Raw genomic sequence first — 16999 nt, 5'->3', positions numbered from 1 at the left:
TAATAGTACAAATACTGAAGGCTCACTCCTTTGATGTTCATAAAATGCCGCCATTCTAAATTCTTACCTACATAATTAACAAACAGACCGCACGCGAGCAGCCGACATAGAATTCTATTGCGCCGCGTGAAGGTCGTCACCAGTGAACGAGCCGCGAAACTCGCGGCCGCCGCCATATACATGTAGCGCGGCGATAGAATCGCAGAATGAGCCGCCCCTTTAGGCCTAGCACATGATTGCCGCGAGAGTATGTCGCCGCGAGATAGATGAGATGACACGTCTTTGTCGTAATTGTATTAATGACATAAGAACCGGTAGTCTATCTCGCGGTGACATACTCTCGCGGCAATCATGTGCTAACCCTGCTGGTTTTATCATTTATCGCGCGATCATGCTTGCCTCTGTAATCCATAATAAATAAATATTTTTTTTTGTGGCGGCGACCATCTTGGACCAGCGGCCATCACCTACAGCTACATATACATACAATCACGCCTGTGTCCCATGAAGGGGTAGGCAGAGCACATGAAACTACTCAGGTTTCAGTGCCACTGTTGGCAAATAAGGGGTTGAAAGAAAACGAAACTGTGACATTGCAGTGACAGGTTGCCAGCCTCTCGCCTACGCCACAATTTAACCCACATCCCACAGTCGCCTTCTCCCACGGGAAGAAAGGCCCTCACCTACAGCTAATATAAATAAAAACACTCGACTAATTCACCTTTTATAAACAAAAAAATTAATCAAAATCGGTAGATCCGTTCAGGAGCTACGACACGATGCGATGCCACAGACAGACACACACACACACACACACACACACACACACACACACACACACACACACACACACACACACACACACACACACACACACACACACACACACACACACACACACACACACACACACACACACACACACACAGAGACAGATAGACACGTCAAACTTATAACACCTCATCGTTTTACGTCGAAACACAACTTTCTACGATAATTGGTCAAGTGCGAGTCGGATTTCGACTCTTCCATACAATTTAGTCATGAGCGCCTGATGGAATGTGATAGCAACGATTTCACAAACAAATAGTAGAAGTTTAGTACATTTCGTACTTTCAAGACGTTATATCTCGGAAACGATAAGAGATAGACCAAAATGAACTTCAGATTTGGGCTTTCGGTGGCACAATAGTGCCACACGAATTTTATATTTCCGTATATATAGACATTTTTTTGGACCGATTTGGATAAATTTTTTTTTCAAAAAAATCTAACCCGGGTGTAAAATCTTTATTTTTTGAGCTAGAAGGCTGAAAAAAATAGTATTTAGGTGTTTTTGTAATACATTTCGGGCCGCTAAGAATCAGCCACATACCATTGTAATTTTTTTTTATTAAAAAAAAACTAATTAAAATTTTGAAAAACCTCCGACATAGTGGACCGATTACCATCAAACATGGCTAAGAACACTCCCGACTAATTCAGCTTTCAAACAAAAAAACTAAATCAAAATCGGTTCATCCGTTCGAGAGCTACGATGCCACAGACAGACACACACACAGACAAACAGACAGACAGACAGACAGACAGACAGACAGACAGACAGACAGACAGACAGACAGACACGTCAAACTTATAACACCCCTTCGTTTTTGCGTCGGGGGTTAAAAATAGTTGTCTTATCTAATAAATTAATGAAAAATCATAATCTTCTTCATCAAATGCCATCTCTAACTGTTTATCGACGGTTGCATCTACTAAAACGAGTAAAATAAAAAAAGTCTACCCTAACTATCGTCTTCACTCCACAGGCGTTTATCCTCGACACAATGTCTCACCTGCTCGAGCACGTTGGCTTCAACGTACTTAGTACAGACACACCAACAGACATCATGAACCGCCAAGCCGCCCTGCACTTTGCTTGCTTGCTCGGACACGAGCAATGTGTGACTGAGTCGAGGAACCAATTCCTGAGGTTTAAGGACCATAATGTATGGTGAGTTCTAGAACTTTATTAATCATTTTGTTCCGGTTTTGGTCTACTTGCGCTGGTGGCCTAGCGGTAAGAGCGTGTGACTTTCGATCCGGAGGTCACAGGGTCGAACCCGGCTCGTACCAAAGAGTTTTTCTGAACTTATGTGCGAAACGTCATTTGATATTTGCCAGTCGCTTTTCGGTGAAGGAAAACATCGTGAAGAAACTGGACTAATTCCAATAAGGCCTAGTTACCCTTCGGGTTGGAAGGTCAGATGGCAGTCGCTTTCGTAAAAACTAGTGTATCGTAGTGTACATTACGGAGCCTTAATGCGATGATTAAAACCCAAAATTATATTTTAAATCTATTTAATTGACAACGAGCGTCTTACATGATTAGTTAGAAAAAGTGCAAGGGACGGGTAGGTATACAAATATTAATAGCGGCGCAGTATTAGCGCCTACTTGAATATTGAACGCAAAGTTACACGCGTACAACGAAGCTATCTTCAGAAGTCTGAACATCTTCCCGCCTCGTTGAAAGGAACAGCCTTTCAAAACTTTAAGTCCTCCGGTGATGGTAGAGGGCATAGGCGAACGAATGGTCGTCGTACGCTTCCTTTTGTAGTGGTTACATCTGCAACCCTGGCAACACCGTCGGCTCCCGGGTACAAGCGCGCAACTCGTCCAAGGCGCCAGCATAGAGGAGGCACGTGGTCTTCATGAAGCAGGACCAGGTCACCCACATTTAGTTTGGCAGTGTTTGTTTTCCATTTGGTCCTTTCTTGTAATTCGGATATATATTTTCTCTGCCATCTGTTCCAAAAGTGCTGGCGTATCTTTTCTATTCTGGCGTAGCGTTGAAGAGACATCTCTTGGCGGTTCTCCAGTGCAGGTGACGGCAGTGCAGTCAGCGGTCTTCCGATTAAGAAGTGCCCTGGAGAGAGGGAAAGGAGGTCGTCAGGAGAGGTAGACATGGGGCACAAGGGACGGCTGTTAAGAATAGCTTCCACTTGCGCAAATAGAGTTCCAATTTCTTCAAATGTTAAATGGCTATTGCCTATTACGCGTTTTATATGGTGTTTGGAAGATTTAATACCGGCCTCCCAAATACCGCCGAAGTGAGGAGCGTAAGTTGGAGTGAATATAAACTTTATGTACTCTTGATTTGCAAAGTCAGACAAAGGTTCCTGATTGGCTTTTAAAAATTGACCTATTTCCTTTGACGCAGAGACAAAGTTTCGACCATTGTCACAGAATATTTCCGCAGGCTTGCCTCTTCGCGCAATAAACCTCCGAAGCGTCATTATGAACGCATTTTTGGTTAGATCACTAACCGCTTCTAAGTGTAAACATTTATAGCGTAAACACACAAACAGACATAAATAGCATTTTAATAATTTAGCACCTCGACCCTTTCTATTTAGAATATAGAAAGGTCCCGCAAAATCTAATCCTACTGATATGAACGGAAAGTCTGGATTTATTCTCTGAGCTGGTAGATTGCCCATTTTTGGGGTCAAAGTCTGACCGAGTGCACATCTACAGCGCACGCAATTGTTTACGGTGCGCTGAGCAAGGCGCCTTCCGTTTATCGGCCACACGGTCTCTTTAACAAGGGACAACAATAGTTGAGGAGGGGCGTGCAAATTTTTTATATGCACGTTGGCAAATATAAGTTTTGTTAAACGATGAGACGCGTGAAGCAAAATTTGGTGCTTCTTTTCATACGGATAATCAGATGCATCGATTCGACCGCCAACCCTAATCACCTTGTCGCTATCTAAAAAAGGCGACAGTTTTATTATTTTATATTTAGAAGTTAACGGTTTAGATTTAGTAAGTATCTCGTACTCATCTTTAAATGATTGTTTTTGAGCAATTGAACACAGGTAATTGAACGATTCTGTCAACTCGTCAGCAGTTAAAATACCTACTTTTTTGTTATTAGGATTTTTTAGATTATATATCATTCTCTTGACATATGCAAACGATCTTTGTAATTTATTTAGAGTAGAATATTTTTCGAAGTCTACTATGGGAGATTCTAAACTTACAACATTACATTTAGTCTCAGGTAAGTCGTAAATTTTAAGATTATTTAAAACAGGCCAGTTAGACTCGTCTTCAGTTAAAAACGTAGGTCCATACCACCACAGATCCAGCTTTGGAAGCTGGCAGGCATCCACTCCCCGCGAAATTAGGTCAGCTGGATTTGCAGAGGTAGGTACATACCTCCATGTTGATTCTTTAGTCTTTTCTAAGATTTCATTTATGCGATTAGCTACGAATATTTTTAGTTTAGCAAACTTATTGTGCAACCAGCCTAACACGATACTTGAGTCGCACCAATGCACAACACGATCCGGCTTGTACCTTAGCGAGTCTAGAACTGCCCTGCTGAGCCTGGCAGCCAGCAGCGCAGCTCCAAGTTCTTGCCTCGGCATGGTCGTGGGGGTTAGTGGGGCAACCTTCGATTTAGAGCATAGTAGCCTTACAGTGACGTCACCGTTTTCACTCACAGACTTCATATAAATACAGGCACCAAGGGCCGACTGCGATGCGTCACTGAAAACATGCATTTCAATAAACTTTGGTGAATCGCACAAAACACGTCTATCTATTTGGAGATTTTGAATATATGGTAAATTTAGGACAAACCTTTCCCACTCTTTTTGAATAAAATCGGGGACAGGCGAGTCCCAATCTATTTTGAGCTCCCATAATTTTTGTAATAGCATTTTTGGTTTTATTATACATATGCTTAAACAACCTAGTGGGTCAAATATTTTAAATGCGTTTGACATAATATATCTTTTGGTTATGACGTCACTTGGAATGGGATCTTTAACAGGAAAGTTTAACGTATCATAAGCTGGGCTCCATCCTAACCCTAGAGTGCTATCTGATTCATTTATGATTAAATTTTCTTGTGTATTTATGTTAGAGTCTTCAAACAAAGACGGTAAATTACTTTTGTACTTTCTTAAATTAAAACATCCTGTCTTTAGCGCCTCAGAGACTGATTTTTGTATGTATTTTAGTTCGTGATCACTATTTGCGCCAGTGATCAGGTCATCAACATAGAAATCTTTTTGTATTATAGTTTTGATGAGCTGATCAGGCTGCTCCTCTCCGACCTGAAATAGACATCGCGTGCTCAAATAGCTCGCACTTCCTGTACCGTAAGTGAGAGTATTCAACCGCAGCGTTTTGAGGGGGCTGGACTCATCTTCTCTCCAGACTATTAGCTGTAAATTACGGTCATCGTCATGGACTTGAACCTGACGGTACATTTTTTCGATATCGCCCGAAAGAATGTACTTGTACTGTCGAGCTCTCACTAGGATGGAGAAAAGAGAGTCCTGGACGTTTGGCCCGACCATCAGTATATTATTGAGTGATTTACCAGAGGAGGAAGCAGCTGACGCGTCATAGACAACTCTCAGAGACGTAGATTCACTATTTTTAAAAACAGCATGATGGCACAAAAAATAGTTAGGATATGGCTTGAGCAGGCTAGACTCAGACAGATGGCCTAGAGTGTGGCTAATGAAATATTGCCCCAACTTTTGGCGGGAAATTCAAAAAATCTAGGGCTGGTCACATTTGGTATAGTAGGAGATATAGTTTTGATACTAGAAAATATTTTTGTTTTCTGTGCACACTTATATTGAAAATCAATAGAAATTGCTAATATATGTACAGAAATTTGACAAAATCTGTTAGCATTTGATCCAATTAATGGTGGTAATTGACATTTTTTAAGGTTCAAATGTCTGTCTTAGGGGTAGAACCTGTGAAGACGAGTGCTGTAAAGGGCTCGAAACGTAGGTCATGATGTTAATATACGCGATTAATCCGTTTAAAAGAGTTTTATTTCAAATGTCTGTTTAATATGTTAAGTAGGTAGGTAAAGAAAATGCACTATCGACATTTTTGCCGCTCATATATAGACATGTTTCACCAAGATCTCTCTCTCTTCCAAGCTATTAATCCCACATGGTGGTGGGGTCAGCTTTCCTCGTCAGCCGCTTCCACTTCGCCCTATCCTTGACGTCGTCTTCGGACACTCTGCACTCAGCCATATCTTTTAGCACTACGTCCCTCCATCTTGTCTTCGGTTTTCCTCTGCCTCTCTTACCGGGGATAGAGAAACGTAGTGCTAAATTTCCAACGTATTCTGGTGGTCTTCTCCCTACATGCCCATACCATCGCAGCCTACTTTCCTGCATTTTGTCCGCGATGTCGCGTACGCCCAGGCTGCCTCGCACGTACTCGTTGCGGATCCTATCGAGCCTGGTGACGCCGCACATCCATCTCAGCATCTTCATTTCGGCAACTTGAATAGTATGCACATCCTTCTGCTTAACTGCCCACGTCTCGCTGCCGTACATCAGTACGGGCCGTATTATGGTCTTGTAGACTAATCCCTTCAGTTTGACCGGCATTCTTTTGTCACAGGTGACACCAGTCACTTCGCGCCACTTCAGCCATGCAGCTGCTATACGGTGCTGAATATTGCATCCGATGTCCCCAGAAGAGTGCATCATACCACCCAGATATTTGTATTGTTTGCACTTAGTGACTAGTTGCCCATCGATGGATATCGGGCTATCGTCGCTTTGGTTGGGTTCATTTAGGGAGAGAAACTGGGTTTTGGAAATACTCAGCACTAGGCCTCCGGCTTGTAACTGGTGTTTCCATGACAAAAGGGCATTTTGTAGCTCACGCCGACTTTCCGCGCAAATGGCTACATCATCAGCGTATATAAATGTCCACTTTGCTGTATCTTGCGCCTCTTCGGTAAGTGAGTCCAAAGCCAAGCAAAACAGGAAGGGGCTCAGTACCGAGCCTTGGTGAACGCCTTCCGTGACCGCTACTGGTTTCGTCTCACCCACCACTGTCCGCACCATCGATCGTGCCCCCCTGTACATGTCGGCAATGATGTTGACATAGTGCTCGGGGACGTTCTTCTTGCGAAGGCTCCACCAGATCGTATCTCTTGGGACACGATCAAAGGCCTTTTCCATGTCCAGGAATGCAACGAATAACGGCTTCTTTTTGGAGCGATATTCTTCAGCAATCGTACTTAGAGCAAACATAGGATCGGTGGTTGATAAACCAGGTACGAAGCCATAGTGATTTTTTGATAGTAAGCACTCTGATCTTAACCGACTATCAATCACTCTCTCGTAAAGCTTCATTGTGTGGCTTAAAAGCTTGATGCCACGGTAGTTAGTGCACTCGTACTTGCTTCCCTTTCCCTTATAAATCGGAACTATAGTGCTCAATCTCCATGCCTCTGGCATTTTAGAAGAGAACAGCATCTGATTAAATTACATGTTTCACCAAGATATTTTTATATATTTTATATTTTTATTGCCATATAAGCAGTGGTGGCCGAGTGGATATGACGATGACGCCCGACTTTCAATCCGGAGGTCGCAGGTTCAAATCCTGGCTCGTACCAATGAGTTTTTCGGAACTTACGTACGAAATATCATTTAATATGTACCACTAGCTTTACGGTGAAGGAAAACATCGTGAGGAAACCTGCATACATCAGCAAAGAAATTCAAAGATTTATGTGAAGTCTCCAACCCGCATTGGGCTAGCGTGGAGACTATACAGACATGAGAGGAGGCCTGTGCCCAGCAGTGGAACGTATATAGGCTAAATTATATTATTTATTTTATTTTTTATATTTTTATATCAAATTACTACTGACCAGTCACTTCACTGATTTCTTCTAAATATTGGTTTTTCGTAAGTAAGTCGTTACGTTCCAATATTTTTATTTTATTAATGCTTTCCAGAGCTTCGAGTTTCTCCTTGTCTTTACACTCTTTTCCTGTTTATGAGATTTAAGTTTTATTATATTCACATACTTAATCAAAGTTATAGGCAAATGTTAGAACTAGTACTTAAAGTATCAAAATATTAATAGAGCTATATTGTTTACGACTTGTAAACATTGCAGTTTTTCATTATATGCCGCTTCACGTCGACTTCGCTCTTGGTTGTAATTATTTATTAGCTTAAACAGCAAATTGCGGACCTGGCTTGGTATCGTCATTGTTATAATATTTAAGATTTACCCTTAATAACCCGCGAACAATTTGAATAAGTGACATAAATTGACAGCAGACTTTTAGCCTTTTTTTTAAACCATAGACAATTGGTGATACCACAAGGAAATATCTGTCAACAATATTTGGCTAGCCCGACTCTAGCTCTGCATACTCATGTATGAATTTAGTATATTCGGACTTCAAGGTCGGGTTGCGCTTGAATTTTCGTTCCAAATTTAAAAACCTTCGTTTGGCTAAGTTATAGGAATCCCCAAGACATTCAGGTGATTCAGTTAGTGGCAGTTTAACACAAAACCTACCGTTATCTAGTCGTATAGTATTAGTTAAGAAATGATTTTCGCAATCTTGTTCATTTTGATTTAATGTTTTTTCGTTGGGGACCTCTTCGGTCTCCCAGAATTTAGTTAGCATATTTTCGATGTTTTGTTGTGTTTTAGATATAATTGCATGGTTACAATTAATTTTATTTTGATTATTGTTATTTAGTTTTTTAGTATTTTGCATGTTGTTATTTAGATTTTTATTTTGCTTTTTAGTATTTTGCATGTTAGTATTAGTGTTCATTCGTCCGCATATTAACCAACCGAATTTAGAATTACGTAATGTAGGCATAGAGGGTCCTAGCGATCGCATTTCGGTACCTAGGATGTCCCAAAATACGTCCGCGCCGATTAAAATCTCGACCTCAGTTGATTGGTTAAAATCGGGATCCGCTAATTGGATTATGTTTAGGTATCTGTAGACTTTGGACATCTACGTGACGCTCACGAATGTTGCCTGTTAGCTCCTTTAGAACAAAGCACGTTAAGGCGAATGTATAGGTATCATTTAGTGAATTAATTTGTGTAGTACATCTTTCGACAATGTTGTCTACGCGTTTATTACCGGCTCCTATCAGATCTATGCAGTCAGTAGGATCCGCTTGCAAAGATAATCTTTCTTTTAGCGATTTTTTAATAAATGAGAACTCACTCCCGTTATCTAAGAGAGCTCGTACTCGTTCCTTTTTATTTGTTTTAGGATTACACACCTCTATTAATGCAGTAGACAAACGCCCTCGATTATTGTCTAAGTCGAACACATTAGCCGCAGACGATGTGTTGCTGACCGTGGCAGCATTACTTATAACGCCCGGATTGGGCTCGTGAAGCAAGCTGTTGTGCTTCTGCTTACAGTCCCGGCAAGGACCTCCACGGCACTCGCTGACTGGATGACCCTGTCTGAGGCAGTTGGCACACAACTTATAAGTCGCGACGTCGGCTAATTTGTCTGGCATGCTTTTAGCAGCAAAAATAGGGCAATCGTATATTCGATGGTTATCGCTGCATATTATACATACAGCGGTACCAGGTGTATAATGATTTTGATTTTGTTTGAACATTGGCTTTGATTTTTGGTAAACACCTGCAAATGATTTTATTTTGTTGTTATTGTAATTGTTATTTTTGTTGCTATTGTAATTGTTGTTTTGGTGATTAGGTGCTGGCGGGCTTGGTCGTGACGTAGAAGGTGAAATTTTAGAAGTACCGGTCTCATGTTTACTGCGATTTAATGCCTCAAGGACGTCCGCGCGATTAATTAAAAACTTGTGAAATTGATCTAAAGTAGGAACGTCATCGAGCGTGTTACGGTACTCTTCCCACTTCAATAAAGTTTGGCTGTCTAATTTAGACGTCAGCATGAAAATAACTAGCATATCCCACTTGTCGGTCGGCTGTCCCAAACTCGACAATGCTCTCAAATTTTTAGTCACGTGATCGACTAAGAAACGAAGTGCCTTTTCAGACTCGCGGGCGGGCGCCTGTATGTTAAACAATGAACTTAAGTGGTGGTTAACTAACAACCTTTTATTATTATAGCGATCCCCCAGCAACTTCCAGGCTTCTTCATAATTAGCACTAGATACTTCTAGATTAGAAATAATCCTAGCCGCATCACCCTCCAAGTAGGATATAAGATAGTGAAATTTGTGTATAGGCTTTATACGTTCATTTTTATGTATAAGATTTTCGTAGGTATCACGAAACTCAAGCCAGCGGAAATAGGCACCATCGAATTTAGAAATTTGTATTTGTGGCAATTTAAAGCCCTGATCCTGATGATCGTGAGTACATTGAGCAAGTACTGGAGCGGTGACAGAGTTGCGCCGTTCAATTTCGATTGTATTATATTTTTCAATTAATGTTTTAGCTGTAGCAATATTTGTAATAATATTTTGCTCAATCCTCTCGCGTTCATCAAGCTCAATTGATAATTGGTCAGCATTCAGGACCTCAATCTCACTTTGCAAAGTGTCGAACTTGGATGACAAACCCTCGAGCTTGCTAAGCTTAAGGCCTAGCTCAGCTAATTCAATATTAGAAATATCCTCTTTAGAATTTAAATCATTTATGTAAGTTTTAAATTTAGTAATTTGTCCTTTAACTGAACTTCTCGAAACAGTTAATTCTTTTAAGCGCTTTGCAGCCAAAATCTTTTGTTTCTCATCCTCGGTCGACATTTTTAATATTTTTTAAATTTACGTTAAAAGTAAAAATAGTTAGGTACTATAAGTAAATAACAAAAGGTTTATCTCACGCTCCTCACTACGGTAGGTACTTGCCGCTGGGAGCCCGGCCGCGCGCGCTCAGCTGATGTGTAGGTATGTACTTGATAGATAACAGGACTTGCTACGCTGAGCCGCGCCGTGACGATCCTGGAATAGTCGGCGAAATACTTTAAATACAATGAAATTATTGATAATTGATGAGATTGAATGTGGGGCGATAGACAGATAAAACCAATTTGTAACGGTAAATTAATTATCATTAAATTTTAGCTGTGATATTTACGTTAATTTTCTCAAAAAAAGTATAAATTTTATTGTTAAGAATGTAAACAATGCGTAGAATTACGTTACTTTAGTATGGGCCACCAATTTATTTAGATTTGTAGTTGAAATTACGATGATTATCAAATAAAGTAGCTAGAAGTATGTGATTATTGTGTGCTAATTTTGACGACGTTTTTCGTATTTACGCAAGTGGAAGTATTATGTACCACTTTATGAATACCTAAAAGAAAATTGTTTACAATTTTGACTATTAGATAAAAAGAATTAGGGCTTGGGAAGGACAAAGGAAGGGCACTTAGCTCTGGCAATTGCTTCGACGCACAGGGTGAACTTTCGATGTTGCACTGCACTGCACTCCACAATCCAGCCAAGGTTTACTCTTCTATCTTCTCCAGGGGCCAGGAATCTTCTAGACTTTACTGCATACGCGCCCGTACTGATGCTGCATACGCGCCTTTGATATATCGCAATTTCTTGAGTTTTCTTGATTTTGGTACGTTCCCGTCATGGGTTACCATTTAATGTATCGTAGTGTACATTACGGAGCCTTAATGCGATGATTAAAACCCAAAATTATATTTTAAATCTATTTAATTGACAACGAGCGTCTTACATGATTAGTTAGAAAAAGTGCAAGGGACGGGTAGGTATACAAATATTAATAGCGGCGCAGTATTAGCGCCTACTTGAATATTGAACGCAAAGTTACACGCGTACAACGAAGCTATCTTCAGAAGTCTGAACAACTAGTGCCTACGCCAAATCTTGAGATTAGTTGTCAAAGCGGACCCCAGGCTCCCATGAGCCGTGGCAAATGCCAAGATAACGCAAGGAGGCTGATGATGACCTAAGAAACATAATTTGATATCAGTATGTCGCTGTACAAATCCGATAATTATATTAATTGCAAATAACATTGTTAATCCTGTTTTTTCTTTCCATAAATGATTACCCTTTATATTAATAGCTGCCTATGTTATGTACATTCAGGGTGCACGGAGGAATTCGTCGTAACGTGTACGTGGTTGGTGTGCGAGAGGGAGACGAACAGGACTTTAACTTCATCCTCTCTCGTTTCCGCTCGTCGAATCTTGCCCATGACCAGCTTGAGATGCTGAGGGCTATGGGTGCTGCTAAGAATCCAGCATTACTAACTAGGTAATGATTTTAAAGTTACTAGTGTAAGGGATACTGAAAAATCCAACCATTATAGGAGCATTTTCTAATTGGGCCCCCTATTAGCGTAAGTTGTTAACAAAAAAAAAATTATCTACTCGCTGTCAGTTTTGTGACGACAATAATTAAGCATATAATCTGTCTAAAAAATTACTTTTTTCACAATCTGAATGTAGATTATAGCTTAAAATTTATATAATTAACACAAAAACAATATTTTTATTGAAATTTCATGCTTAATTATCGTTACAAAACTGACAATGAGGTCATTTTTGTTAACAATTAACGCTAATTTCCCAATTTCTGAAAATGCCCTTATAGCATATGTCAATATGAACCAAAGCATATGAGAATGATACGAACTTTACGGAGTCTATACCAACTAATGCCAGTAGATAGTGATTTTGCCTGTCGGCTGAATATTATCAATTTATTGTTTTAATTAACATGTGGTCTTATATATTATCTCATACAGATAATGTACCAGTTTCCATATGAAAATAATAAATACCCATAATATGGATGGTGATAAGCAATAATGTGTCAACCCACACGCCAACCATTTTGAGAAAATGGCGTCTAAAGATTTTTTCTCATTTTTTTGTGTTTCTCTTAAAAAACATTGTTTTTTATATAGATTGTTGTGTTTTTCAGCTATAATACGTTCAGTAGTAGTGATTATTGTAGCTTAATTTCAAAACAAACTTCAATTTGACGAAATAATGCCCTTTTCTTTTATTGCGAATTGTTCGACGACGTCAAACTTTTTCAAGACTGTGTTATGATACTTAACCCACTTTTGCTAATTGTTTAAAAATATCTATGAGTCTTAAATAAACATGTTAAAGCACATAAATTGTTATTGTAAAATACTCTACCTATGCATATTTTTAACTTTATAAGTGTTAAGTAACATATCAGTCATGGTCACTTATGTTATTAGGTATAAATAATAAAATAATAATAAATATTATAGGACATTCTTACACAGATTGACTGAGACCCACGGTAAGCTCAAGAAGGCTTGTGTTGTGGGTACTTAGGCAACGATATATATAATATATAAATACTTATATACATAGAAAACATCCATGACTCAGGAACAAATATCTGTGCTCATCACACAAATAAATGCCCTTACCGGGATTCGAACCCGGGACCGCGGCGTAGCAGGCAGGGTCACTACCGACTGCGCCAGACCGGTCGTCATGTAGGAATCAATACATTATTTATTAATCAAACCTTTTAATGATTTTTCTACTCCCGAACTGTTATTAGTCATTTACAGGATTGTGCGTATCGAAAAAACTGAAAACGCATTGTTTGGTTCTGTAATCATGGCAACGCATTGCATTAACGATACTGCGTGCGTGCGCGGGAAGGCTTTGGGCAGCTGAGCTGACAGTGCAAACCTTTGCAATACAGGAAACAGTGTGAATTTCGCGAGAATTATTTAAAAAAACTATTAAAAACTAAGTGCATGGTCGTTGTAAAAGTATTGTATGCAATGGTGTTTAACTGACTCCAAAATACTCGTGGAAAGTACGCCCCTCATATTTCTTGACCTCCTTTAAACGCCTGTTGAATAAAATACTATAAATTAACTATTAGAGTAATGATCATTTCTAGACACATATTTAAATTATCTGTGCTTTTTCAACAAAAAATCGTTACAAAAACCAAATAATCATCTTTAAAAAAAACAAACTACTTATCTAAAATATACAACAAAATATTTTTTTACGCTAAGAAATAGACTAAGTCATTTAAATTATGAATAACTCATGACTTGTACAAGAACAAAACATAAAATATCTTTAACAAAATAATAAACTACCATTCAGTAAGTATTCAAAAATCAAACAATATTTTTATGCATACATTAACACGTCTTAATGTAATTAGTAATTATAAAAAAATAGTAGCTTATATTAGATTTTTATATAAACACGTACTTGTAAAAAATGTTTGCAAATTATAATAACGAATATGTATATTCATGACTTAAAATGTTCAATTTCGTACTGAATTAACCATTCATGTGCAAAAATATACTAATGGACTAAGTCATAACTTATTTAAACATACCTAAATTAATATGAACAGTTATATTTTACAATATAGTGTCATGGTACTTACACCAAAAACGAACAATTTATGACCCGAATATAATTTAACAATAATGACTTATGTTTTATAACACGGGTCGTAGCATAAAACAACGAATAGAATATCATTTTGCAATAATCATTCAAGTCTCATAGTGGGTAACTATGTCATTTTTTGCGTTTTGCAAGAATGAGTCAAGTGTAAAAAAATCGTTGAGTCAACCCTCATAACACATTATTGTAATTTAAATATGTCTTCTGCCAATTACTATAATAAGTTAAGGTTCTTGACATATTAATGCAAAACAGGCAACACACGATATAGGATTTGTGTTAACCTATTTTTTTACTTTTGGGATAGTAAAAATTTTCAAAATGAAAAGGTCATTTTTGCAAATAGAAGTTTAAAAATCCAGCTATAACATGGCATTAAAATCTAATTTTTTTAGTTTTTGTGGGTTGACACATTATTGCTTATCACCATCCATATCTAGGAGACTTTATTTGTAAATCCAGGAAAAACGACACAAAATACGTTTAACAAATGGAAAACAAATAATTTATAAATAAAAACTGAATACAGATACTTGGAGCTGACGCTGACTAATGAAGTGAGGTCTCATGACAAGGCGAATTCCTTCAACTACGCTCTTCTAGGCAACAAGGAGAACGCGCCCACAGTTCTACAGTTTGTGAAGAACAACATCGATGCTATGAGGGTCGCGTAAGTAGCCTCATTCTCGTTTGATCTATCTGGAATACGGGTGAAGTACAAACCAGTCAAGATACATTATGCTACACTCAGTTCAACCTAAGTTGTCCAATCATGTACACACACACTGCTGGAAAACATTATCTCAATTTTCTCTGGAATTGCACATTAACCATCACTAAAAATGTTATGATACACTTAAATAAAATCACAAAGTATTGAAATCAATCAAAAAACCACTGAAAAATATCATTTCTAAAAAGATTTTCATCAATAATTGTAATTACGAACGGATGACATCAAAAACTCCTGACATTACGAAGTCTAAATTGTCTATGAGTCATAATGTTGGGATGACAACTTATCGTTATGAACGATCGATATGAACGTTTGAGTTTGTATAGCTTTGAAAAAGTGCGTTGATATTAATTACAATAATTTATCAGATTTTTTACCGACTTCTTTACGTTTTATTTCCTACCTCTTTACAATAAATATTTTACTATCAGTATATTTTTTGTTGTATTAATGTTAATGTTAGGTACTATAAAATGAATACTGTACTAGCCTTTTCCATAGGATTGTTGCAAATGTGACGAAACCTAACAAAATTTAGTTTTTACATAAATATTGTGTGACGTAAAATTGAAAATCCTCTGATATGACGTTAGCAGCGTTTATTTACAAATTATCGTTAATACATCATTTTATCGACATTTCCAATCACTAGTAATTGTCTTTGATCATATTTGACGTTTCGTTTGTTTACATGATAGGACAAGTAAAGATGAACTGACTGTAGTTTTAATAATTACCAAATTTTTCTTGTCCATTGTTGTCATTTTTGACCTAAAATACTTAGTTACATAAATTATGTGCTATTTTACAGGTACGTTGAAGATGCCCCACCAAACCCCGTACACACTTGCCTCTCCAACTTGGCTTCCTATCTAGAAGAACCTGAGCTAGTTGAGGTACAGTCTGTAGTTCATAATTCAAATAATGTTAAAAGTTTTATAACATGCCTAATTTGCTTCCAATTTTATCACTTATCAATGTGGATAAAGCACTCGTCACCTTCTGGAAAGTATGTCAGTGTGAGAGTGACATATGTCGTATCCACGTGGATAAGTGATAAAATATGAAGCATAATAGCCCAACTGGTCATATATAGCGCTTTGCTTCTTCTTTTTTATGCGCACTGCCAAGGAGTAGGATTTCTTGCCGGCAGCAATATTTCCGAGCTCATATTCCGGCAATCTTCAAATCAAGGGGAACAGGCATCTTCTGGGTGAGCTCACTCCATCGTAGGCCACGTCCTTGCCTTTGGATAGTATGTGGCCAAGAGTAAGCCCATTTGTAATAATAAAAAAAAATGTTTGTCACTATGATAGATAAAGAATAAAGATCAAAATTCAAATTTTTATTCACTACGCATTCTAAATTTGGATACGACTGATTCTCATTCTCATTTCAGTATGAAGAATGGCTACGGTCCACCCAAGTCGGGACTCTCCAATACAACACCGCCTTATCCGCCATCACATCAGCAAGAAACAACATGGCGTGGGGAACCGACAACGTCGACAACATTCTAGGTGCCATCAGAGACGATGCTACAAGGGTCGTCACTTCTGTCTTTATGCTTGGTGCTATGGCTCTATTGGCTGTTATCGCATAGACTATTTATCTAATAGATTTTGAAACTATTGTTATCAATGTTATGAGTATGAATAAAGAACTGTTTAAATAATTTGTAAATATTTATTGTAAATATAATATGAGTTTAATTGACGCCTAACTACCTGACCATGAAAACAATGCTTTATCAGCAACGTATCAAATGTGTGAAGTGGGATAGATCGTGTCGTTTACGATGACGCAAATATTACGATATTAAGAACTAGAGCACGCGTCTTTGTAAATGAAACGGTCTCCTTTATAATATTAACCATTCAGTGTCGTGAGCAACAAAAGAAACTGACCGAACGGAACACGCATTAAAAGCAAAAGGGGCATACCCGTCATTTGTTAAATATTATAATATAATTATCAGTTTTAGATGTATCAATTGAAAAATATCAATGGAGCTGTCTTCTTC

At 38.3% G+C, this 16999-nt stretch overlaps 1 protein-coding gene across 1 annotated transcript; it reads left to right on the top strand.

Moving 5' to 3' along the window:
• Positions 1-1784: 1784 nt before the first annotated feature.
• LOC125242740 (membrane alanyl aminopeptidase-like) lies at positions 1785-16651 on the top strand. Its single transcript, XM_048151662.1, has 5 exons — positions 1785-1996; positions 11893-12060; positions 14770-14910; positions 15788-15872; positions 16376-16651. The coding sequence occupies exons 1-5, from the start codon at positions 1830-1832 to the stop codon at positions 16577-16579; spliced, it is 765 nt and encodes a 254-aa protein (XP_048007619.1). The 5' UTR covers positions 1785-1829; the 3' UTR covers positions 16580-16651.
• The last annotated feature ends 348 nt before the right edge of the window (positions 16652-16999 follow it).

This window comes from Leguminivora glycinivorella, chromosome 3 (genome assembly GCF_023078275.1).
Source record: "Leguminivora glycinivorella isolate SPB_JAAS2020 chromosome 3, LegGlyc_1.1, whole genome shotgun sequence".
NCBI lineage: Eukaryota > Metazoa > Arthropoda > Insecta > Lepidoptera > Tortricidae > Leguminivora > Leguminivora glycinivorella.
Note: the sequence above shows the minus strand (reverse complement) of the source record. Positions and strands in the feature narration are given on the sequence as shown.